Raw genomic sequence first — 22129 nt, forward strand, 5'->3', positions numbered from 1 at the left:
AGGTAGACGCTGACCTTTGAGTATCTCTGGTGGTGATTAGGTTCAAGATGGCCGGAAACGCAGGAGCATCTTCGTCGCGCTGGTACAAGCCCATGCCTGGGTTTGCGCCGCACCCACCCGCGTTCAAGCACCGTTGGGGCGCCAAGCTGCTCGGCGCAACCATGTGGTTCTGGATCTTCTACCGCGCCAAACAGGACGGCCCTGTCCTCCTCGTAAGTAGACTCACACGCCTAAGCGCACAGCAAAAGTCGGTCCGGAATGCATCGAGGCGGACGCAGAAGCAAGCACACAAACAGCACAGGTGTTCTTCACTCGCCTTCGTGTTCTTGCAGATATCACTGCTTGATTCGCCTTGCAGAGCGATATGGACCGGCTCGATGTTGACACGAACCACGATGGGTGCAACCAATGTCGCCGATGCTCTTCCCCCTTTGCTACGCACCCGCATCCTCTTCACCGCACCACGCCTTACTGACATTCGCTCCTTTGTTCCCGCTGGAATGACAGGGCTTGAAACACCCCTGGGACGGCCACGACCACCACCACGGCGACCACGACGACAGCCACCACTAAAACCCCGCTCCAGTCCCACCTCAATACAAAGCCCCCGTTTTCTGCTGCTCTCACGTCCACATGTCTGCGTGGGAATCGCACTGTGAAACGCAAGCCCTCTGAGCCTAGCCCACCCGTTTTGTCTGGCACTTGATCTTTTCATTTCACAACATCGAGACCCGGAAGAATACACGAAACCGTTCAACCCTCGGTCTTTTAACCGATCGAGGCGACGTTGGCGCCCGTGGGAGCGTCGCCAGGCTGCACATTGGCCTCCCTCACCACGGGGCCTTGCTGGGGCAATCCATTGGCGGCGCTCGAGGCCTTGACGAGGTCCTGCTGGCTCACCTTCTCCGGCGCCGTAGCAGCCTTGTGGAGCAACTCGTTGACGAGCGCCAGCTGCTTCTGCACCGCCAGCCGATCGGCGTACAGCTGCCTCCTGCCCGCCTCCACACTGCGCTTCTCGGCCTCGAGCAGCGTCTCGAGCTGCTCGAACTGCGACATTTTGAGCTCGAGCTTCTTGAGCTGCGCCTCGATCAGCTGGCCCACCAGACGCTGGCACTCGCGCTCCTCGAACGACGCCAGCACGTGCGCCTTGGCCGCCGCCGCGCCCAGCGCGATCGCCGCCGCCCGCTCCACGGCGTTTCGAGGAACAGCACCGGCCCCACCAGCAGCAGCGCTCTTTTTGCCAGAGTCCACCACGGCGACGTCGGTGGAAGCAGCAGCGGATTCGGGCTCGGCGTCCACGTCCATGGCATCGCCATTGGCCCGAGCGCCCTCGCTCTTGTCTTCCTTGTCCTCTGCCTCGGCAGCCTTGTCGGCCTCGGCAGCATCGCCGGACTTGGCCTGGCCAGCGCGCTTGCGCAGGTTGTCCGTCAGCTCGCCGAGCGCGCTCTGAGCCGCAGCGGCGGCGACAGCCGGGTTGACTGCGCTGGCGAGGAACGCGACGACGCTCATCACCGGGTTGTCCGCCTGCGCAAACGGCACGATGGGCTTGCCCAGCTTGTCGACCGCATCGCGGCGCGCATACTGCAGCGGGCCGAGGTCCGCCTGCGACGCGCCGTCGAGGAAGCCGTCCTCGATGGGCAGCTGGATAAACTTGGTGATGCACTGCTCGCGGCTCCTGGTGCCGACGTGGTTGGCCACCGCCGACCAGTCGTCGTCAAACATCTCGAGTCCCTCGAGCAGGCGCAGCGTCTCTGCGTCCGTCCAGTCGTCCTGCGCACCTGCAGCGCCGCCCGTGACGCCGCCGCTCTGCTTGAGCACCGAGTCCTCCATGCGCACAAAGTCGCCCGAGTACATGGAGCTGGGGAAGCGGCCCTCGAGGTAGCACGATGCGCATAGCGAGTAGTTTTTGGCCTTGATGCTGTGGTAGCGCACGCGCGTGCAGTCGCTGCCGCACGTGTCGCACGTGTAGCGCGGTGCGCCGCCCGCGCCGCCCTGCACAGCCGCGTCGGCCTGCGCCGCCAGCGAGTTGGCCTCGGCCAGATCCACGGGCTTGGACCCCTTCATGGTGGACTGGAAGATGGTCTTGCGCAGCTCGAGGTTCATGTCTGGCTTGTCGGCGCCTGCCGCAGCGCCGTCAGCGGTGGCATTGGCAGAGGTGGGCAGGTTGAGGCGTGTGCCTGGGTGCATGGGCTGCAATCCACGCGGCGTGTCGACGAGCACACGGAAGTGACCCGTGAAGGGAGGGCCGAGTGTGGCTGGACGCGTCTCGGGGTCGATCTGGTAGTTGATGAGGCCCCACTGCTCGAGGAAGGCGTGTACGCGCATGATGGCGCATACGTCGCCCGCGAGGTTCCTTCGGCACGCGGTGAAGGTGAGGTACTCGCTGGGGTTGAGGCGGTAGGTGTTGATCATAAAGTCGCGGTAGTCCTTGTAGATGCTAGGCGTTTTGCTGCGGTTCTTGTTGTTGAAGAATTCGGGCAAGGAGCGCTTCTCGATGGCATTGATGGTGGACATGTCGAACCAGGTGGAGTACGAGGGGATGATGACCTCCTGCGTCTGCGAGGCGAGGTACTTTTTGGCGATCTCCTCGGCGCGGATGCGCTGCTGCTCGATGGCGGCAGCGTCGGGCTGGATGACGGGCGCATTGGGGTCGACCGTGGCCTCGGTGGACTCGTCGACAGCCGCGTCCTTGGGCTTGTCGGAGGCGGTGCCATCGGCCATGGTGGCGTCGGCGTCGTTGGCTGGCCTGACGGCGGGCTGCTCGCCCTCGACCTTGGTGGGGCCTGCCGACTCCGAGGGGAGGTTGCCGAGAACACCGCTGGGCACGGGTTCGTTCTCGTACTTTTTGCCCTTGATGGGCTGGGAGCCCGAGAGGTCGATGGGTACGGCGCCGACGGGGCGCGCAGCTACGAGGAGCTTGATGCGTTTGCTGCTGGACTCGGCTGCAGCGGCGGCGGAGGAGGCGTCTGTGATCTCGTCGGGCAGGCCGCGCTTCTTGCTCTTGGCGGCATCGGTGGCGGACTCGGTGGTAGCGGTGGCGTCGGCCGAGGCGGCAGCGGTGTCGAGCGCGTCTTCCTGCTCGTAGTCCTCTGCATTCATGAGCTCGTTGAAGCGCACGCTGTCGCGCAGCCACTTTGCGCCGACCTTCCAGGGGAGACGCTTCTCGGGCGCCGGGTCCGGGTCGGCAAAGTCGGCGGCGGGGAGCCAGGTGTCGTAGGAGTCGGGGCGGTACCAGACGTGGATGAGTGCGCGGCCTGCTCTGGATGCGATGGTCCTGAAGTATTCCTCCGAGGTGGTGGAGCTGGCGGCGTCGCCTTGCTTGGGCGAGGAGGGGGGCGTGACCTCGGATGGGTAGAGGACGTGTGTGGCTGCCGAGACGTCGTCGGACCACTTGCACTCGAGCTGCTCAGCCATGTGTCGGAGCGATGCAGCCTCTGCCTCTGTGATGGAGGGGGACACGGCGACGGTAGGATGTTCGAGCACGCCTGCGTTGGAGAGCTGGCGACGGAGGTGAGCGATGAGCTTGACGTTGTCGAGCTTCTGCGCTGGGTCGGAGAAGTTCCATGTTTGCTTGGCGTTGGAGGCGAGGAATGCGAGCGACTCTTGCAAGAGCAGCTTGAGTGGGCTGTTGTGCGGGTCGACGAGGGCGGTGCTCTGGTGGGAGGTGGTGGGAAGGAAGAGCTCTGCGGGGATGCGGACGGGGTGCCGTGTGTTTGGGGTCGAGGCGGATGGGTCGGCGGGGCGGGGCGCGTTGACGCCGAGCGACTCTTCCTGGAAGGACTGAAGATCAAAGAGGAGGGCTGCGAGGTCGGATGCGGAGAGGGAGCCCGACTTGGATGGGATGGCAGCTGCCTCGATGTTGTTCTGAGCGAGAGCAGCCTTGATAGGCTCGACGTACGACTCGAGTGCCTGGAGGAGCAGCGGGTCGGAGCCGAGCTTTGGGTCGGGATGACCCGTGAGGTTGAGTGTCGACATAACCTACACGCTCGACAAGAAGGGAAGCGCGCGTGGGCCGAGGCCAGCCAGAGACGAGAGAGAGGCAGATGCGAGGGGCAGACGCGAGTCGCCGAGTCGATGGTCGGCTGGATGGGTGTGACGACTGTCGGCGTGTCCGATTGTCACACGTGGATGAGAGTGCGATTGAGCAGTCTGACGAGGTTGGATGGTGACCGGAAGGATCAGGTTCAGGTGAAGGTGGATGGGAGTCATGATGGATTCGGATGCTTCCAACACGTCTCCGTCTGGCTTTGCTGGAAATTGGCCCAGGCTGAGAGAGTGAGAGCCAGAGAGCCCGCTCCTCGCGCTTCTCGCGCTTCTCGCCCTCTCTGGCACGGCTGCTGCCCTCTCTGCTCTCTGCACGTCTGCCCTTCGCGGCTGCTTTTGGGACGCGCCGCTCTGGGCACGATCCAATCCAATCGGGCGTTGCCTCGGCGCGCCCATCTGAATTCGAGTGTCCTCTGGCTTTGAATCTCGCGCTTGTATTCGCGTCCTGGGCGATTATTTTCCCTGATTCTGTGAGATCGACCGACAGTCGACGCTCCTCCGAGGTCAGAAGCAGATGAGCATTACATGGGAGTGAGGCACAGATACAGAAGTGACGTCCGAACGATTCGGTCGGCCTAGGTCGTCTTGTAGAACAGGTCGAAGCGGAAGCCGAGCGACTCGAGCAGGTTGCGGACCAGGCCGCCGATGCCTCCCTGTGTCTTGCGCAGCGACTTGCCCACGTACGTCGTCCGCCACTCCTCCTTGCCGTCGATCTGCACCGACACGCGCACCACGGGCTTGTACGGATCGCGCGCATCCACCTCGAACTCGCTCCACTTGTAGTTGCCGTCCGGCAGGTACTTGAGCAGCTTGTCCACGCCCGTCTTGCCGTCGCCGTGCTCCTGCGATAACGTGCGCACGGGCAGGTAGAACATGCTGAGCGGGCTCGTGCTGAACTCGGTGATGGTGTCCAGCACGCTCACCGCCGCAAACTCGTGGCGGTCACCGCTGAGCACAATCACGTTGGGTACGTAGCGCAGCACCTCGGCGATCTCGAGCCGCTCCGTGTTGTACGCCGCCCAGCTGTCCTTCTGCCCGTCCACATCCAGCTCGCCGCCCCACAGCGTGTTGAACGGCACCGAGCTCACCACAAACTTGAACGTCACCGTCTCGTTGACCGCGCCCAGCCACGCGTACAGCTCCTGCTTCTGGCGGTAGCCCAGCATGGTCTTGTCCGCGTCGTCGTGCGCAGTGTGGTGCGTGCGGTGGCGGCGCGTGTCGAGCACAAAGAACGCTGCCGACTCGCCGTACTGGAAGGTGTAGTAGTTCTCGCCCTCCTCCAGAGGCTCCGGATTCACATCGCCAATGTACTCCTTCCACGCCGTGTTGGCCGCCGGATACGCAGCGATCTGCTCGTCGTTCTCGTCCCGCCCAGACCAGTTGTTCACCACCTCGTGGTCGTCGTAGATGCCGATCACGGGCACGTGCTTGAAGAAGCGTCGGAAGCTCTCGGACGCAAACAGGTTGCGGTACAGCTTGCGATACGCTCCCGTCTCGGCACCGCCGTAGTGCGGCACGTCGGCGTAGATGAGGTCGCCCAGCTGCAGCAGGAAGCGGATCGAAGGGTGGTTGGCGCGACCGGACACGGTGCGCTTGTACAGCAGGTCAAAGCCGGGGATGCGGTTGCGCTCTGTGATGCCACCCGCCTCGGTGCCGATGCCCACGAGTCGGAGGAGCCAGTTCCACCCCCAGAACTGCGCCGGGTGGTAGGGGAAGTCGGGCTTGACGCACGACGTCGAGGCAAAGGTGAAGTGGTTCGGGTCTTCGAGTGGGTTGGTCTCCTCCCGCGGCTCATCGACGCTGTCGCCAGCTCCACCTCGACGCGGACCGAGGCTCTTGGACTGCATATACGAGCTGAGGCGCGGGTCGGGCCAGGTGGTGAAGTAGTTGCGGCGGCTGATGGCGTCGTTGGCCACAAACTTTTCGATCACACGCACCTCGTCCGAGTGGTCGACGTGCTCGGGCTGAAACTGCGAGAGGCCCCACTCGTACGTGGTGGATGGCCATAGATCGTCGATGACGGCCGTGGCGGTCCAGTCGTTCTCGGGGCGCAGCGTGATGAGTGGGCCGTTGAGCCAGAGGCTCTCGTGGCTCGCGAGGTAGTTGTGGCCGTACGCGCGCGAAGGCTTGCGGAACGAATCGTCTTGCTCGGTGAGGTTGAGCGCGCGCCTGTACTTGACGAGCAGCTCGATGGGCTGTGGCTCCGAAGCAACGCTATTGGACGCAGCGTCGATGGCGAGACTGTCGAACGAGTTGGCGAGGTTGGGGGCGAGCGCAGCCGAAGCGTTGGGTGCGCTCAAGAGCTCGGGAGGCGGGTAGCGGATGTGGACCTTGGCGTACGTAGGACCGAGCGCACCGGTGCGGGCAAATGCGAGGTTGTAGTCCCAATGCGAGGGAAACAGGTAGGGCGAGAGAAAGCTGTCGACAAAGAGTGCAAAGGCGAGCGTGTGCGCCAGGATGATGTAAAAGTTGATGCGAGAAGATCGCGTCGAGGATCCAAATACAAGGGCCTTGACGAGCTCAAACGCAGATGCGTTGTGTGCCTGAGTGTCGGCAGTGTTGTCGTGAGAGGCTGCCGAGGCCGTGGTCGCTGGAGCGGGCTTTGCGCCCTTGGCGACGTCGGCATACGAAGCAGTGGAGGTTTCGGCCTTGGCGGAAGCTCCGTTCTGATCGGCAGGCTTGTTCTCGACGGGCTTTGCCGAGGGTTTGTCCTGGATCTTTGCTTGGGTCACCTCGACCTTCTCTGCAAGCTGCTGGAGATTGCGCGCCGCCGTCGCGCGAGAGGCCTTGTGGATGGAGATGGCGTTGCGGATGGCATAGTCACGGTAGATGGAAGTGAGCAGGTAGATCACATAGAGCGCAGGGATGACGGGGTGCGCGAGCGAGGTGGGGATCCAGCGCAAGAATACGAAGACGGCCAACTTGAACAGGAGCGACGAAAGCGCCTGTACGATGCTCACGACGCCGCCCGAAGGCTTGCGGAAGGGCAAGAAGGTGTGCGCGTGGTCTGCCTCTGGCGTTGCGCCGGGCTTTGTTGTTGTGCCAGCCATGGCGATGAGGAGACGATGAGGGTGCTCGCTTGGATGGAGGTAGAAGGAAGGGAAAGTTAGGAAGCTTGGATGGATCGCCAACTACTGCCGGCAGGCTTGTGCGCTGCGTTGGAGAGTGCGGAAATGCCGGTGTGGAGGCGGCACTTGAAAAAAGAAGGGCAGCGGCAACTCTTCTTCCATCTCCAGAATCGGGCTGATGAATCACCGAATCTCACCACGCACACTTGCGGGAGCGCGGCGGCCGCCGTACTTTTGCTGGTGCATGACGCTCGACGCGGCGGAACGTTCTCCGCATTCCCTTTGTGCCGCTGTACAGCTGCCAACGTCGGAATGCGTTCCTCCTCTTCTTCGACGGCTCCAGAGTGGAGGCGCGAACGCGTCGACGATCCGCGCGGATCAGAGCCAAGACTGTTGCATCGCCCGATCCGAGTCGGTGGTGCTCACCGATCTTCCTTCTCGCTGATGCGGCTATCAATTTGAGATTTTCAGCCCGGAGTCACTTTCGAGTCAAAAGCGCCCGCTCGAGTGCAACACCTACCTGCTTTTGGGTTTGATGGGAAGATTGCGAACCCACCTTCCTGCCTTCCGAACACCATTCCCCCACGCTTCTCTCCATCGCTTGCTCGCTGCAGCATCCACCACAACCATGTTGTACCTGCTCGACTACGGCGCGGGCAACGTGCGCAGCCTCGCCAACTCCATCACCAAGCTCGGCTTCGAGTTCAAATGGGTGCAGTCGCCCGAAGACCTGCAGAAGGCGGACAAGCTCCTCTTCCCCGGTGTGGGTGCCTTTGGCCCTGCCATGCAGAGCATCCGCGACAAGGGCTACGCTGAGCCGCTCAAGCAGTACATTGCGTCCGGCAAGCCCTACATGGGCATCTGCATCGGCCTCCAGACGCTCTTTGAGGGCTCCGACGAGGCTCCCGGCGTGCCCGGCCTCGGTGTCGTGCCCGGCATCGTCTCGAGCTTCTCGCCATTCGAGAACGACGGCAAGGACAAGAAATCGGTGCCCCAGATGGGCTGGAACACGGCCAAGGTGGTCAAGACCAGAAACGACGGCGGCGACGAGGACGCGATCAAGTACGGCTTTCCGGATCCAAAGTCGGGCGAGCAGAGCCACTACTACTTTGTCCACTCGTACCGCGCCCAATACCAGCCCGACAAGCACGCCGACTGGGTGCTCACCACTACCCAATATGGTTCCGAGGTCTTCCTCTCGTCCATTCAGCGGGGCAATGTCTTTGCGACCCAGTTCCACCCGGAAAAGAGCGGGCGTGCTGGTCTGGAGCTGCTGCGCGCGTGGCTGAGCCACCCGGGCACGATTGATGCGAGCAAGGAGCGTCTGCTGCTCGACCCTCAGCAGGTGGCTGTGCCTCAGCCGCGCGACGGCCTCACCAAGCGTATCGTCGCGTGTCTCGATGTGCGCAGCAACGACGACGGCGACCTCGTGGTGACCAAGGGCGAGTCGTACGATGTGCGCGAGAAGGCGGACGCGCCTGCGTCCACCGAGGTGGTCGCCGAGGCGTCCGGATCGTCGTCGCCCAAGCGCAAGGTGCGCAACCTGGGCAAGCCGGTGGATCTGGCCACGCGCTACTACCTCGAGGGTGCCGACGAGGTGACCTTCCTCAACATCACCTCGTTCCGCTCGTGCGCGCTGCAGGACCAGCCGATGCTCAGCCTGCTCGAGGCGGCGGCGGCCAAGATCTTTGTGCCGCTCACGATCGGTGGTGGCATCAAGGACTCGGTGGATCCGGACGGTACGCCAAGGCCCGCCAAGGAGGTTGCTGATGCCTACTTCCGCGCAGGCGCCGACAAGGTGTCGATTGGGTCCGAGGCGGTGTATGCGGTCGAGGAGCTGTATGCGCGTGCGGCGCAGAATGGCCAGCAGGGCGAATTGGATCCGCTCAAGTTCAGCGACGCATGTCTGACGGGCAAGACGGGCATCGAGACCATCAGCAAGGGATACGGTGCGCAGGCCGTCGTAGTGTCCATCGACCCGCGTCGTGTCTACGTTGGCCAAGGCGAGACTGTTGCTGCGGCCCACGCAGCGTGCGTTGTCGAGGGCATCAAGGGGTCCGAGGACGAGGGCAAGAAGTGGTGGTACAGATGTACGGTCAAGGGTGGACGCGAGGACCGCGATGTGGATGTGGTCCAGCTTGCGCGCGGTGTGCAGCGGCTTGGAGCCGGTGAGGTGTTGCTCAACTCGATCGACCGCGATGGCAGCAACAAGGGCTTTGATCGTCAGCTCGTCGACCTTGTGCGCAATGCAGTCGACATCCCGGTCATCGCCTCGTCCGGTGCTGGCAATGCCGACCACTTTGTCGATGTGTTTGCCAACGCAGACGCGTCCAAGCCCCAGGGTGACGGCACTGTCGAGGCAGCGCTCGCAGCAGGCATCTTCCACCGAAACGAATGCTCCATCAACGACGTCAAGACCACGCTCGCCAGCAACGGCTTCAACGTGCGCATCGAGGCCGTCGCCCAGGGCGCAGGCGCCATCACCACGCAGTAGATCCACCCCCCAACACAATCATGTCGATAGATGCGATGCATGAATATACGCGTGTCACTGCGCAGTAGATCGAGGATGACAGATGCGAAAGTGTGAAGCGAAGGATGAGCTGAACATCGGACATTCCGACCCCAAAGTGACGCGAAGCAGGCTGGATCACACCGGAGCACTTGGACACACGTCTGGGCTATGATGCCGCACGAACCCACTCCACTGCCTTGACTACGTGACATTGTGCATAAAAACCCCAAGTGTACAAATACAAATTCCCACTGAGAGTGCTCTCGATCTTGTCTGAACTTGGACGAGGTGGTGAGAAGAGACTAGGACAAGCCGAGCATGCCGACGCGCTGGTCCATGACGGCGTCGAGCTCCTCGCCCGCGCGTGCGTCTAGATTGGCGTTGTTGGCCGAGATGCTCAGCCCGAGCGCGCCCGAGCCGTAGCCTGGTCCCGAGCCCGATGCGGCCGGGCTGAAGCCGCCCATGGCCACGGCTCCTGCTGCTCCTGCTGTCTGGTTGCCGCCAACGGGCGTGCAGGGGCGCGAGATGGTGGGCGAGGTCGAGTAGCGCGCATACGCCAACTGCGCCTGGTGGATGCCGCGATACACCAGTCCCGAAGGCGACGAGATCGGCATCATGAGCGGCGAATTCGACCCAGCGCCACCTCCGGCCTGCGCAGAAGTGTACGAAGTGCCCAGATTCATCGGCGACACAGCGCGACGCTTGTACGGCTCGTAGCGGTCTTCGGTCTTGCGTTTGGACAGGCGCGTGCCCGTGTTGAGCACGCGCGGCGACGTGTCTTCCGCACGCCGCCACGTGCGGTCCGAGGCAGGCGTGCTGGGCGACCACTTGTGCACATTGCTCTTGTCCCGGAACCCCATCCACAGCGCATTACCCTTGCGTTTGGGTAGCGAACTCGAGACCGCCGTTCCGACACTCGTCGATACGCCAGCGCCAGCACCGGCTTCAGCCGACGCTTCGCCCATCGCCGCATCTCCTGCTGCATCCGCGTCGCGCATCGGCGTTGCATCCGGCACAGGAGCCTCGTCGTCGTCCGAGACCGACGCGGTGCGCGAGTAGTACATCATCATCTCTTCCTCGTCCTCGGACTGATCGGAGCTGTCATCGTCCAGCCCGTCGGCGCAGAAGACGCCGCGGATATCGTCCACATCGTCATCCCACATGTACTTTCGCCGCGACGATCCTGTACCGAACCCAGGTGCTGCTGGTGCGTCGGATGGCGACTTGGGCACGCGCGAGCCGCTCCCGCCAAACGCTGCGCTGCCACTGGGTCCGAACCGCGGCGTGCGCGGCAGCGTCGCTTCGCCACCCAGCCGCTTCTGCAGCTTGGCTTCCGAAGCGATCTCCGAGTCTTCGGGCTTGCTTTCGTCCTGCAGCGATGCGGCGACGCGCAGCACGGAGCGGTCGCGCGGCAGCAGGTTGCCACGCCGTGTGACTGCCTTGCGCACCACATTCGACGAAAGCAGCGACGACGACCGCGATCGGTTGCCGTGGCCGAGTGGAGAGCCCATCGAAGCTCCCGCGGATGGAGAATGCGGCACCGCGCGGGACATGCTCGAGGTGCTTGCGCCGAGCGCGCCGAGCGCGCTAGTAGCACCACTGGCGGACGACGAACTGTCGTGGCCCGAATCGGAAGCCGAAGCACGCGTCAGCGCCGACGACGCAGTCGAGTGGCGAAAGACGGGATGTGCGGGCGGCGGTGTGCTGGGCGTATTGGCGAGCGAAAGCGGCGGGCCCATGACCGGTGTGCTTGGCGCGCGCGATACCGTCACATCCTCGTCCTCGACCTGCATCATTTCGTCGTCTCCATCGTCCGGACTGGGGCCCGCCCTGCTCTCCGTCTGACGTTCTTCATCGGAACGGTCGTCGGGATCGAGGTGAAATGGCGTGATCTCTCTTCCGAGCATGCTGGCTCTACGGAACCGCGCGGGCGAGGCGATTGCGAAGCCGGGCGAGTTCATGCCCTGCGACCGTCTCAGCAGCGCAGCCGAAGCGGAAGCGCCACCGGGCGATGTGGTCGATGCAGATGAGAGCGCGGTAGCTGGCGGAGGAGGCCATCCTTCTCCCGCCAGCGAAAGCGTGGGTGAGGCCGGCTGTGCATACAGTATCGAGGGGTGCGGTTGTGCCAGCGGGTTGGACTGGTCCCTTGCCGAGGGCGAAGGAAGCATGCCTATCCCCAACCCGGTGGCCGAGCTGGCGAATCGTGAAGGTGAAGATGCCAGGTGGCCCAGCGAGAGCAGTGGAGGCTGGGTCGAGGATGAGGCGCCTGCATTGGAGGTCGGGAACGGACGCGTGGGGATCGAGATGGGCCCTGACGAGGAGCCTGGGGCCCAGCTAGGTGCGTGATTACTTGCTGACGAGGAGGACCCGCGAGTGGCGCCAAACGGGAGCGCAAAGTCGGTCGACGAGGTGGCAAAGGTAGCGCGATTCGCCAGACCGGAGCTCGAGCCGGCAGGGCTGGCATTGTGTGCTTCATTGCCGTTCATGGCGGCGGTTTGAGCACCAAGCGGACGAGCGCGCCGGCATGGGACTGTGCAAGACTGAAGGTGCGCCTCGCACCGATACGGTGGAGTGTGGTGATGCAGTCGGCTTGCTAGGTGGTCATCGATGCCAGATCGAAGGGTGGTGTGGGGCGAGCGAGAGCTTCCGAGAGAGGCCAATGCCAAAGTGGCCCAGGGTGCAGTGCCCCGAAATCAAAGTGCCCGAAAACTGTCGGAGCGGTGCGAAACAGCTGCGAAATCCCACTCACACTTGGGACTGTGTGAATTAAGCGGTCGCTTTCCCAAGCCTCGATTTCGCGTGTGAATTTGACGCTGTATTGCATTTCTCACGATCCCACTTCATCTCGTCTCGACTCAGCCTCGTCCCCACCGAACCGCCCACAGTTGCCGACAGAACAAAGACTTTGGAGCACGTGATGATCTACATTTCATGCTGCCCATGGGTCCGGTGACGCGAAATCTAAGCGGTTCTAACGAGCAAGTCCTTGGTACTTTTTGGAGAAAAAAAGATAAACAAAGGCGAAGACGAAAGCGAAAGCGAATGCGAAAGCGAAGAGGGTGGGTTGGCTCAGTCGTAGCGCACGTCCTTGCGCTGGCCCAGACCGATGCGCCTGGCGGAGACGGTGAGGTTGCGTCCGCCCTGGTCGAGCACGACGACGTGGTTCTTGATGAAGCTGAGGCCGATGATCGAGATCTGCGCGGGACCGGTCTGGAAGGCCGAGTAGCACATGTCGGTCTTGCCGCCCGCCGCCGCCGCGGGCACGGGCTGGTTGGCGTAGAAGACGTAGTCCTCCTTGGGGATGGTGAAGTTGGTGCCGCCGATCTGGAGGTTGAAGCTGGGGTTGTTGGCGGTCCTCTCGTGCCTCTTGAGGCCGGTGTCGCAGGGGACGAGGTAAGGGAAAGCGAGGCCGCTCGACGAGTTGGCGACGAGCGAGCCGGCGATCTGGCTGTTGATCTGCTTGACGATGGGTGGGGGCAGATAGAAGACGGCGGAGCCGGTGTCGATCATGAAGCGGATCGGGCGTTCCTGGGTGCCCGGTGCGGCGGCGAGGAGCGAGTCGCCAAAGGTCATCTGGTCAAAGTAACCTGCCCAGAGGTAGGGGGAGAGGGCGCGCGTCCAGGTGATGTTGCCGTCGAGCAGGCGGTCGTCGATCTCGCCAAAGGTGTAGCGGCCTCCGCCGCCCTTGCCCGTGTTGCGGTTGGCCTTGCGAAGCGTGGCGGTGAGGTAGGTTTGGTCGATCTGGCCGCGCGACGACATGGCCTCGAAGGGCGTGGTCCACTCGCCCGGGGTTTCGGAGCCGGAGCCTGCGGAAAGGCCGACGAGGCCCTCCATGCCACGGCCCGCGCGCGAGCCCTTGATGGAGGTGACGAGGGCGAGGGGCAGCTGGTCGACGGTGAGCCTCTGCTGGCCAAAGGTGAAGTCGTCGATGCCGACGTAGCCCGAGACGCTGGAGCCGGAGCCGTAGGTGGAGGACCAGGCCTGGCCCGGGGTGCCATCGGGAGCGGGGACGGCGACGTTGTTGACGACGGTGCGGTTATGGAAGGTGTCGGACTGGGTGGGGTCGAAGAAGGTGTGGTTGTTGGCGTAGCAGCACTGGGGCGAGTAGACCCAGGTGTCGGAGCTGCCCGAGTCAAAGACCATCTTGAGCGTCTGGGCGGGCGAGCCAAAGCCGACGTTGACGAGCCACTCGTTGTCTGCCGAGTTGTCGGTGGCCTTGTTGATGACGATGCCGAGCGAGTGGTCGTGGTACTTGCCGCCCTCGATCCAGCTGGCGACCTGGTGGCCGAGGTGGTCGAGCGTGTGGAGGACGCTGTGGCGGCCGTGGTGCTTGCGGTCGTCGGTGCGTGGCTTGGACTTGTCGGCGCGGCAGGTCTTTGAGCTGCGCTTGGAACCGGTACCGGAGAGGTCGCGTTTGCGGTAGTCGAGGGGCAGCTCGGAGGTGACCCATCGCGACTGGAGGAAGTGCGGGTGGGAAGGGGTGCCGTCGGCCTTGAAGAGCGAGGTGATGGGCTCGTGCGAGACGTCGAGCTCGTGCTTTGCCGAGACGAGCGCGGTGAGGGTGGCGGTGGCGGCGAGGCCAGCCCAGGCCGTGTTGGACTTCATTGTAAAGGCGGAGGTTGCGAAGGATGCAGATGGAGCAGGGCGGAGCGATTGGTGGGATGAGAGAAAAAGAAGGGGAGGATGGGGTGGCGCCTAGCGGGTATATACTGTAGCGGATTGAAGCAACGAGTGTTTTGGGTGGAGAGCGCGTCTGAGTCGAGTGGTATTGTAGAGACAGCGGCGATAGGAGGAGGAGGGAGAGTAGGGGGAGAAGGATGGTCGGAGCGCGAATGGACGGAGCAAAGGCAAAGGAGCGACCGAGCGGAGAAGGTTAAAAGAACGCTGGCAGGCTGGTCCACCGTGGGATGGGGTAGCGTCGAAAGGAGAAGCGCGTGTATGAATGGCGGCGCAAATGAGGAGCGAGCGAGGGCGGGTGGGGGTGAGCCAACCGAAGCAGTGGTGGTGGGCGGCAGGCGGTGCCGGGTATGAGCGAGAGCGAGGGCGAGAGCAAGAGCGAGAGCAAGAGCGAGAGGCTTGGCAATCGACGACGGCCGTAAATTGAGCGTCGTGCTGGCGTGAGCCGAAATGCCCGGCTGCCTTTTTGGCTGGTGGGGCGCCTTGCTGTCTCTGGCTCTCTCTTTCGCGCGCCCTCTCTCGCTCCGGCTGGAAGCGGGCTGTTTGTTGATCTACAGCGCGCCTCCTCTCTGCTGCTCCTGTGCCTAAATTACTGTTGGGCTGGACGGAATTTCAATTCAAAAGAGGGAAGAGAGAGAGACGATCGACGACGGGCGCTCGAGAAAAGGGTTCAAATTGCCAACTTACGCCGCCCTCGCTATCCATCACGTTTGCTTCGGCTTGCATCCGCCGTCGCCTGTCACTGCGCGGTACATCACATCACAGTGCGGTGCAGAAGCCCACGAACCACACTCATGAATGGGATGTGATTGTCTCACTTGGGTCGCCGATCCGGCTGAGCTCCAACTATTTCTTTGAAGAGCAGGTGGGGGGGAAGGGAAGGCTCGTCGACCATCGCATTGTGCGTGCGTGCGCGCCTGCGCCTGAACAAAAACGGCAGGAGCTAAGTTAAGCGCAGGGGTTCAGCAGCGCAGCGCGGCGCGGCGCGGCGCGGCTTGCTCGGCTGCAATGCAGCGGTGCCTGAAAATCTGCACCTCACCTTCTCTCACCTTTTGGCTTCGTTGGAGCTGTGATTCCTTCGGCTGATGGCATGCCGATCCATCATGCTGTCAACGTCAGAGCTTGAGTTCCTGCCCTGCATCAAACGTTGAGCCTGCCACACCGATTCAACGCAGAAGCCTTCTTTCCTTCGTCTGCAGCTACTTCCGCCACCGCGCACTTCCAACTCAAACCAAAAAGCGGGCGGCCGATTCAACTCCTGCCCAAAAACATCGACGCGATGCTGCCCTTGCAGAGCCGGCTTCCACTGCAGGAACCTCGCGCCTGAGCCCGATTTCCATCGCTACGCCCTCAGCCGACCTCCTTGCATTCCCCAACACTTCCCGCCGTAATTTTCTGGGCCTCTCCCTTTTCCATGCCCACGCTTCTGCGAACCAGGTCAACTGTACTGCTTGCAATTCTAGTATAATTCATGCCATCGGCCGATCCTTACAGCTTGCGCCAAAGACGTGAAAACTGACCGGTCAAAGGCATCGTCGTGCGGCGGCTAAGTCATTCTAACTCACTTGGACCCTCGGTCCGAGTTGGCCGCCGTCGTGCTCGTCGATGCCGACGGAGAACGCTGCGCCTCGGCCTCGCGCGCGATTCGCAGCAGCTCGCCCATCTCGCCGCTCTGCTCGCACATCGAGTGGAACACGCTAGACTCGTCCGTCATGAGCGACAGCGGCGATCCGCACTCGACCACCTTGCCTTTGCCCAGCACCACAATCTTGTCGTAGTCGGCAATCGTCTTGATCCGGTGCGCAATCGTGATGATCGTCGCTTGCGGCGCCATCTCCTGTCGGATCGTCTTTTGAATCTGCGCGTCCGACGCCGAGTCCAAGTTGGCCGTGCTCTCGTCCAGCACGAGGATGCGGCTGTCGCGCAGCTTGAGCAGGCCACGCGCCAGCGCCAGCAGCTGCTTCTGCCCCGCACTAAAGTTGCGTCCGCCCTGCTCCACCACCGCGTCGAGCGACGTGATGATGTTCGTGCGCCCGTACATCTCCGCATCCGCGCCCTCCTCCTCGCCCTCGGGCCCAGGCGACCCCGGTCGACTCGGCGCACGGCTCACCGCGCGCGACGCCGCCGGCGTGGCAAACGATGCGAGACGGCATCGCTCCAGCGCCGTCCACAGCTCGCCGTCCTCGTACACGCCAAACGGATCCAGGTTGGATCGCACCGTGCCGCTGAACAGCTGCGCGTCCTGCGGAATCACCGTGAGCCTCTCGCGCAGCGTGCGGATCGGAATCGACGCAATGTCGATGCCGTCGATCTCGATCGATCCCTGCTCCGCTTCCAAGAATCGGAAGAAGCACAGCGCCAGCGTCGACTTGCCCGATCCCGTGCGCCCCACGATGCCCACCTTCTCGCGCGGCTGGAACTCCAGGTCGATGCCGTCCAGCACGCGCGGGAACTCGGGCGTGTAGCGCACCGCCAGATTCTTGATGACAATCTTGCCCTCGCTGCTCGGCCAGTACGCCGGCGGCTCCGTGCCCGTCTGTCGCTCCGGCTCCAGCTCCAGATACTCGCTGATGCGCTCCACGCTGTTCATGTTGATCTCCGTCTGCGTGTACATGCGCACAATCCACAGCACCGACTCCACAAACGTGATCGCGTACGCCAGCACAAAGCCCGCCAGACTCGCCTCGATCTCCGGTCGCAGCAGCAGGAAGATCGCAGACAGGAACGCCACCGAAGCGCCCGCAATGTCGACGCGCACCGACAGCCACCTGTTTTCGTACCACAGGAAGAAGAACGCCCGGTTCGCCTTGTCCACCAGTCGCAGGCAGTGGCGCGTGAAGCGTCCAGCATCGCCGTAGGCGCGGATGATAACGCATCCGTTGAGCACCTCGCCCACCACCGTGTAGATCGGGGATCGCTCCACCGACTCGATGCGCTTCAGATCGCGCGAGCTGACCAGGTACAGCGCTCCGATCACAGAGTACACGCACACCACGATCAGCGCCACCACCAGGAAGATGGGCGTCGCCCAGCAGATCAGGATCAGGATCGCCGTCGCCGTCAGCGTGCACTCGAGCAGGAACAGCATGCACACCGCCATCTCCTGATCCACCGTCTCCACATCCTTGGACAGGCGGTTCATGATGCGGCCCACCGGCGTGCGGTCGAAGAACTGCGGTCGTGCGTTCAGGATGGCATCCGTCAGTCGGCGGTAGATGCGCCTCGACGCTCGTAGCGAGATGAAGAACTCGTAGCCGTCGCGGAGCACCGCCATGGTCATGAAGCCCAGCGAGATGGCCAGGTACACGCTCAGGTAGTACGTGTCCAGATCCCGGCCGTTGGCACCATCATCGCCACGCCCGCTGCTTCGCTTCTGCATCGAGAACACGTGCTGCCCGCCCGTCGAAGTCCAGGACTCGGACGCCGTGTAGCCCGAAAAGTTGGCGGCGTGCGCGAAGTCAGCATGCTTTGTGGTGAAGAGGTCGGGCATCTGTCCGAGAAAGCCGTTGAAGCGTGCGCCGTTGAGCCAGTCGGGGCGACTTGACCAGATTGTGTCGATGAGCGGCGTCGTCATGAACGTCTGCACTTGATTGTACGTGAGCAAGGGCTTCTGCTCCGAAGGCGTCGCGGCGCTTGCCACGCTGAAGCCCGTCTTTTCCTCACGGTAGTCGTGCGAGCCGGCCCATCGCATCAGCCATGCACCCGAGCTGATGTCCAGCAGACGCACCGTCAGGAAGAAGATCAAGAGCGAGCCCCACAGCAGCACCGCATAGCGCGCCTTGGTCGCCACGGACCCGAGGTAGAGACCGTAGTTCTTGGTGCCGACGGCGCCCGAGCTGTACGTCTCTTCGTTGGCGTGCGCCTTCTTCTTCTCGAGCTTCTTGGCCATCTCTTGACGCTCGGCCTCGTCGGAGCCACCGGCTGCGAGCTCCTCGATCGTCATCTCCTCGTGGTCTCCCTCGTTCGCCGAGAGCTCCTTGAGACGCGACTGCAGCGCTTCGCCCTCCTCGGAGAAGACGCCGGTGGCGTTGACGACGTCAGGGGTGCCCGCGACGACGATGCTGCCGTCGTCCATGGCGACCGCGAATGCGGCTCCCGGCAGACACAGGCTGATGGCGTGCGTCACGAGAATGATGGTGCGGTCCTTGGCAAGCGCGCCCTTGAGCGCATGGCGGTACAGATGCTTGGCGGTATGGCTGTCGACGGCGGAGAGAGCATCATCGATGAGCACATGCTTGGCCGACGAGTAGAAGGCACGAGCTAGCGCGATACGCGCCTTCTGACCACCAGAGAGCGAGGTACCCTTCTCACCGACCTCGGTCTCGTCGCCGTACTCGAGGATCTTGAGATCGGGCTCGAGGGCGCAGGCCTTGATCACGGCGCGGTAGCGGCGCTCGTTGTAGGGCGAGCCGAAGAGGATGTTTTCCTTGAGCGTGGTTCCGAGCAGCCAGGGGCTCTGACTGCAGTACGCCACGGACTCGCTGAGGCCCGTGGTGGGGTCGATGGGCGCCGTCGCACGCGCCACTGGGCAGGGCATGAAGGTGCGGCCAGCCAGCTGGCGTGTCTCACCGAGCAGCGACATGAGCAGCGTGGTCTTGCCCGAGCCGACGGGGCCGGCGACGATGCTGAGCTTTCCGACGGGGAAGCGCAGGTTGATGTCGCGGAGGCAGAAGGCTCCCTCGTCGACAGCGCTGTCGTCGTCTGCGTAGGTGAAGCTGGCATCTTCGAAGCCGATGCGTTGTTCGGAGCCGTGAGCGGAAGAGCCCGCGGTGGGCGAACTGTCACGGCCGTTTGCGTTTGTGTCGCCCCAGTCGCTCGAGTCTTCGTCGCGCAGGAGCTGCTGGTACTTTTGCGTCTCCTCCTCGCGCAGGTAGGTGTCGATACGACGCACCGAGACGAGCGAGTTGAGGATCTGAACGATCATGTCCGGCAGCGCATCGAGCGGGTTGCGCAGCGTGTTGAAGAGGGCCAGCGCTGTAAAGGCCTTTTCGGCGGTGAGAGGCTGGTGGAAGAGCTTGGTGTGGGCGCCGAAGGTGGCGCAGGTGACGAGCATGGGAGTGCCCATGTAGGTGAAGGTGTTGCAGAGCCAGGCGAGGTAGCGAAGGCCGAGGACGTGAAGCTCGCGCTGACGAGCCTCGTCCATGCGTGCGTTGAAGGAGCGCTCCCAGGCGAAGAACTTGACGGTCTTGATGCAGCCGAGCACCTCGGTGGCGAGATTGAGACGCTTGTCGGTGGTTTCGAGCAGGCGCTTCTGGAGCTTGACGAACCAACGCGAGACGAGGGTCTGGATGGGCAAGGAGGCGAGCAGGACCATGAATCCAATCACGGCCGACCAGCCGAGCAGGGCGATGAGATAGATGAGGCAGAGGCCGATGACGAGAGGAGCGCGTGGGGCGAGGAAGTGGAGGTAGGCGCAGATTTCGGACACCTTGAAGACGTCGACGGAGATGAGGTTGACGACCTGTCCGTCGGTTGCACGGCCGGTGGAGGTTCCCTTGTCATCGGCAGCTTTCTTCTTGGCAGCTTCCGTCGAGTCGGCATCGTCTTGATCAGCGATTTTGTCCTGGGCAACTTCCTTGTCACCTGTGCTGCCGATGTCCTTGCGACGGAGCGTCTTGGTGACGATCTCGGTGATGAGGATGGCACGCAGACGGATGCAGATGCGTCTACCGATGAAGAGGGCGCGCGACGACGAGATGGAGGAGAAGATCTGGCCGACGAGCATTCCGAGTGCGTAGAGGATGCCGAGGTGGAGCGGCTGTGCATCTTCCATGTTGCCGTTGCGGCGCAGCTCGCCCCTGGCGGCGATGAAGCCGAGGATCTTCTGGAGGAAGAAGGGAGGCACGAGGTTGAGGCCGGCTTCGAGGGTTGCCCAGAAGAATTGGAGAGCGAGGAACCACTTGAAGTGGCCGAACAGTCTGCGCCAGAGCGGACGGGTGGAGGGGGCCAAGCCGGCGTGGAGGCCGGACTCGCGAGGAGTCGAATCGGACGCGGCGGCGGCGGCGGTGTCGGAGCGGGCGGAAGTGTAGGCACGGAAGCAGGCGACGACGGCGGCGGCCTTGTCTGCGACGGGAAGGTCTGGGATGGCGCCGAGGGAGAACTGCACCTTGTAGTGCTTGACGATGGCCGGCGTGACGAATCCAAAGGTGGCGCGGGAGATGAGGGAGGCGGTCTCTTCTGGCGCCGGGATGAGGTCCGGGTTGGCGGCGTCGTCTGCGCGTGTTGGCTGAGGCGGAGGGGCGAGTCCGTCTGCAGTAGCGAGACGAGGCGAAGGGAATGCGGTTCCGGGAACGCCGTGCTGGGTCTCTGGCGACATGGTCGTGTAGATGGCGCGGAGGTCCCTGGGCAGGACGGACTGGAGCGGGAAGAAGAGGGTGGGGATGAGCACGAGGATGCCGACGCCGAGCTCGATGGCGGTGAGGATGAGGGCGCCACGGGAGTGGAGGCGAGGGTTTGCGTTGTAGTTGAGCAGGGCGGTGCGGAGGTTGAAGAGGGAGACGGCGACGTACACGGCCATGAGGGCGGCCTTGTGGGAGAAGAAGGAGTGCTTGGATGCGAGCGAGTAGGCCGAGATGCAGGCGAGGTAGAACCACATGGCGGCCCAGGAGATCTGGTAGCTCCTAGAGTGCCGGCCGGTGGCCCAGTCGCCGGCGTGGAGGGCGGCGAGGAGGATGGCGCCGAACACGTCGATGATGCGACGGAGAAGCTCGAGGTGGCGGAGGTGGTCGACTACGGCTGGATCGCGCGCGGTTGGTGGGGTGAGATGGACCTCGTTGAGAATGACGGCATTCTCGGTGTGGAATACCTCGAGAGCAGCCTGGGAGGCGGCTGCGGCGGGGTCCGACTTGGAGATGGGTCGCGGTTGGGAGTGTGCCGAGGAGATGCTGCTGCTCCTGAGGATGCGAGAGGAGTTCCAAGGGAGCAGGATGCTCAAGAGGCGACGGGGCAGCTGCGTCCAAGACTTTTGCGGCGGGGTAGAGGTACGGTTGGAAGGTAGGGAGGAGGCCTGTGCGTTGAGAACGGCGGAGAAGGAGGATGCGCTTGGGTCGAGGGCGGCGACGTGCTGCACCGAGACTTTGAGCGCGCGGCGCCTTCGTACGCGATGAACAGCGAGAGCCAAAATCGAAAGGAGGACGAGCGACAGTGGGATGAAGGTGTTGAGCACTTGCTGATGAAAGCAGACGTCCCAGTCGATGCCGTTCCAGACGGGGCGCCCCGCGCAAGAGGTTGGCAGCGCCATCGTTGCAAAGTGGTGCAGCAGGTGCACGCGTTGAGCGCTGTTGGCAGAGCAGAGGCTGCGTGTCGTGACCAAGATGGATATCCGAGCTTGAGGGGGAACCTATGAAAGAGCGACTTGGCACCGACAACCCGAACGACGATGGATCTAAAGCGGGTGCCGGTGGGCGTGGAAAGCGGACACGAAGAGCCGAAACGCGTTGGGGGAAGAAGAAAGAGGAAGGGTGGGGGGATGAAGGTGGGAAGGATGTGAGGACGAGAAGAGGAAGCGTGGAGACGTCGACTTTGATGAATTCCGAGACCTGTCACAGCGCCCATCATCACTTTTGTCAACCGGCGCCCGTCACGTCCGCTGCTCTGCCTCTGCTCTGCACGGGCTCTGCACTGGCTCTGCCCTGCCCTGCCAGAATTTGCTCCGGCGCCAACTTTTCGCGCTGCAGGGATCGCGGAAATCAGCCGGATTAGCGAAGAAAATCGAAGAAAATGGTGCGCGCGCCACCTGCCTGCACGCAGCGGAATGCCCACCTCCGAGCAATAATAACAAATAAAATGAATTTTCTTTGGCCTCTTTTTTGTCCAAGTCGCCGGC

The 22129-nt window shown here is 63.1% G+C and overlaps 7 protein-coding genes across 7 annotated transcripts; 2 read left to right on the top strand and 5 right to left on the bottom strand.

The window, feature by feature from the left end:
- Window positions 1-47: 47 nt before the first annotated feature.
- Window positions 48-573, top strand: PAN0_011c4386 (NADH dehydrogenase [ubiquinone] 1 beta subcomplex subunit 2-like; the record flags this gene model as incomplete). The annotated part of the gene is made up of 2 exons (XM_014800356.1): window positions 48-212; window positions 508-573. 2 exons carry the CDS (start codon window positions 48-50, stop codon window positions 571-573), a joined length of 231 nt encoding a protein of 76 aa, XP_014655842.1.
- A 195-nt stretch (window positions 574-768) lies between these two features.
- On the bottom strand, window positions 769-3975 carry PAN0_011d4387 (SWI/SNF complex protein; the record flags this gene model as incomplete). Its single annotated transcript, XM_014800357.1, has 1 exon — window positions 769-3975. One exon carries the CDS (start codon window positions 3973-3975, stop codon window positions 769-771), a length of 3207 nt encoding a protein of 1068 aa, XP_014655843.1.
- A 644-nt stretch (window positions 3976-4619) lies between these two features.
- On the bottom strand, window positions 4620-7094 carry PAN0_011d4388 (alkaline phosphatase family protein; the record flags this gene model as incomplete). Its single annotated transcript, XM_014800358.1, has 1 exon — window positions 4620-7094. The coding sequence occupies one exon, from the start codon at window positions 7092-7094 to the stop codon at window positions 4620-4622; it is 2475 nt and encodes an 824-aa protein (XP_014655844.1).
- A 646-nt stretch (window positions 7095-7740) lies between these two features.
- PAN0_011c4389 (imidazoleglycerol phosphate synthase) lies at window positions 7741-9606 on the top strand (the record flags this gene model as incomplete). The annotated part of the gene is made up of 1 exon (XM_014800359.1): window positions 7741-9606. The coding sequence occupies one exon, from the start codon at window positions 7741-7743 to the stop codon at window positions 9604-9606; it is 1866 nt and encodes a 621-aa protein (XP_014655845.1).
- Window positions 9607-9929: 323 nt separating this feature from the next.
- On the bottom strand, window positions 9930-12113 carry PAN0_011d4390 (uncharacterized protein; the record flags this gene model as incomplete). Its single annotated transcript, XM_014800360.1, has 1 exon — window positions 9930-12113. The coding sequence occupies one exon, from the start codon at window positions 12111-12113 to the stop codon at window positions 9930-9932; it is 2184 nt and encodes a 727-aa protein (XP_014655846.1).
- A 583-nt stretch (window positions 12114-12696) lies between these two features.
- Window positions 12697-14232, bottom strand: PAN0_011d4391 (aspartic peptidase A1; the record flags this gene model as incomplete). The annotated part of the gene is made up of 1 exon (XM_014800361.1): window positions 12697-14232. The coding sequence occupies one exon, from the start codon at window positions 14230-14232 to the stop codon at window positions 12697-12699; it is 1536 nt and encodes a 511-aa protein (XP_014655847.1).
- A 1633-nt stretch (window positions 14233-15865) lies between these two features.
- PAN0_011d4392 (ATP-dependent bile acid permease) lies at window positions 15866-21544 on the bottom strand (the record flags this gene model as incomplete). The annotated part of the gene is made up of 1 exon (XM_014800362.1): window positions 15866-21544. The coding sequence occupies one exon, from the start codon at window positions 21542-21544 to the stop codon at window positions 15866-15868; it is 5679 nt and encodes a 1892-aa protein (XP_014655848.1).
- Window positions 21545-22129: the final 585 nt, after the last annotated feature.

This window comes from Moesziomyces antarcticus, assembly GCF_000747765.1.
Source record: "Moesziomyces antarcticus DNA, scaffold: scaffold_v10011, strain JCM 10317, whole genome shotgun sequence".
Lineage (NCBI taxonomy): Eukaryota > Fungi > Basidiomycota > Ustilaginomycetes > Ustilaginales > Ustilaginaceae > Moesziomyces > Moesziomyces antarcticus.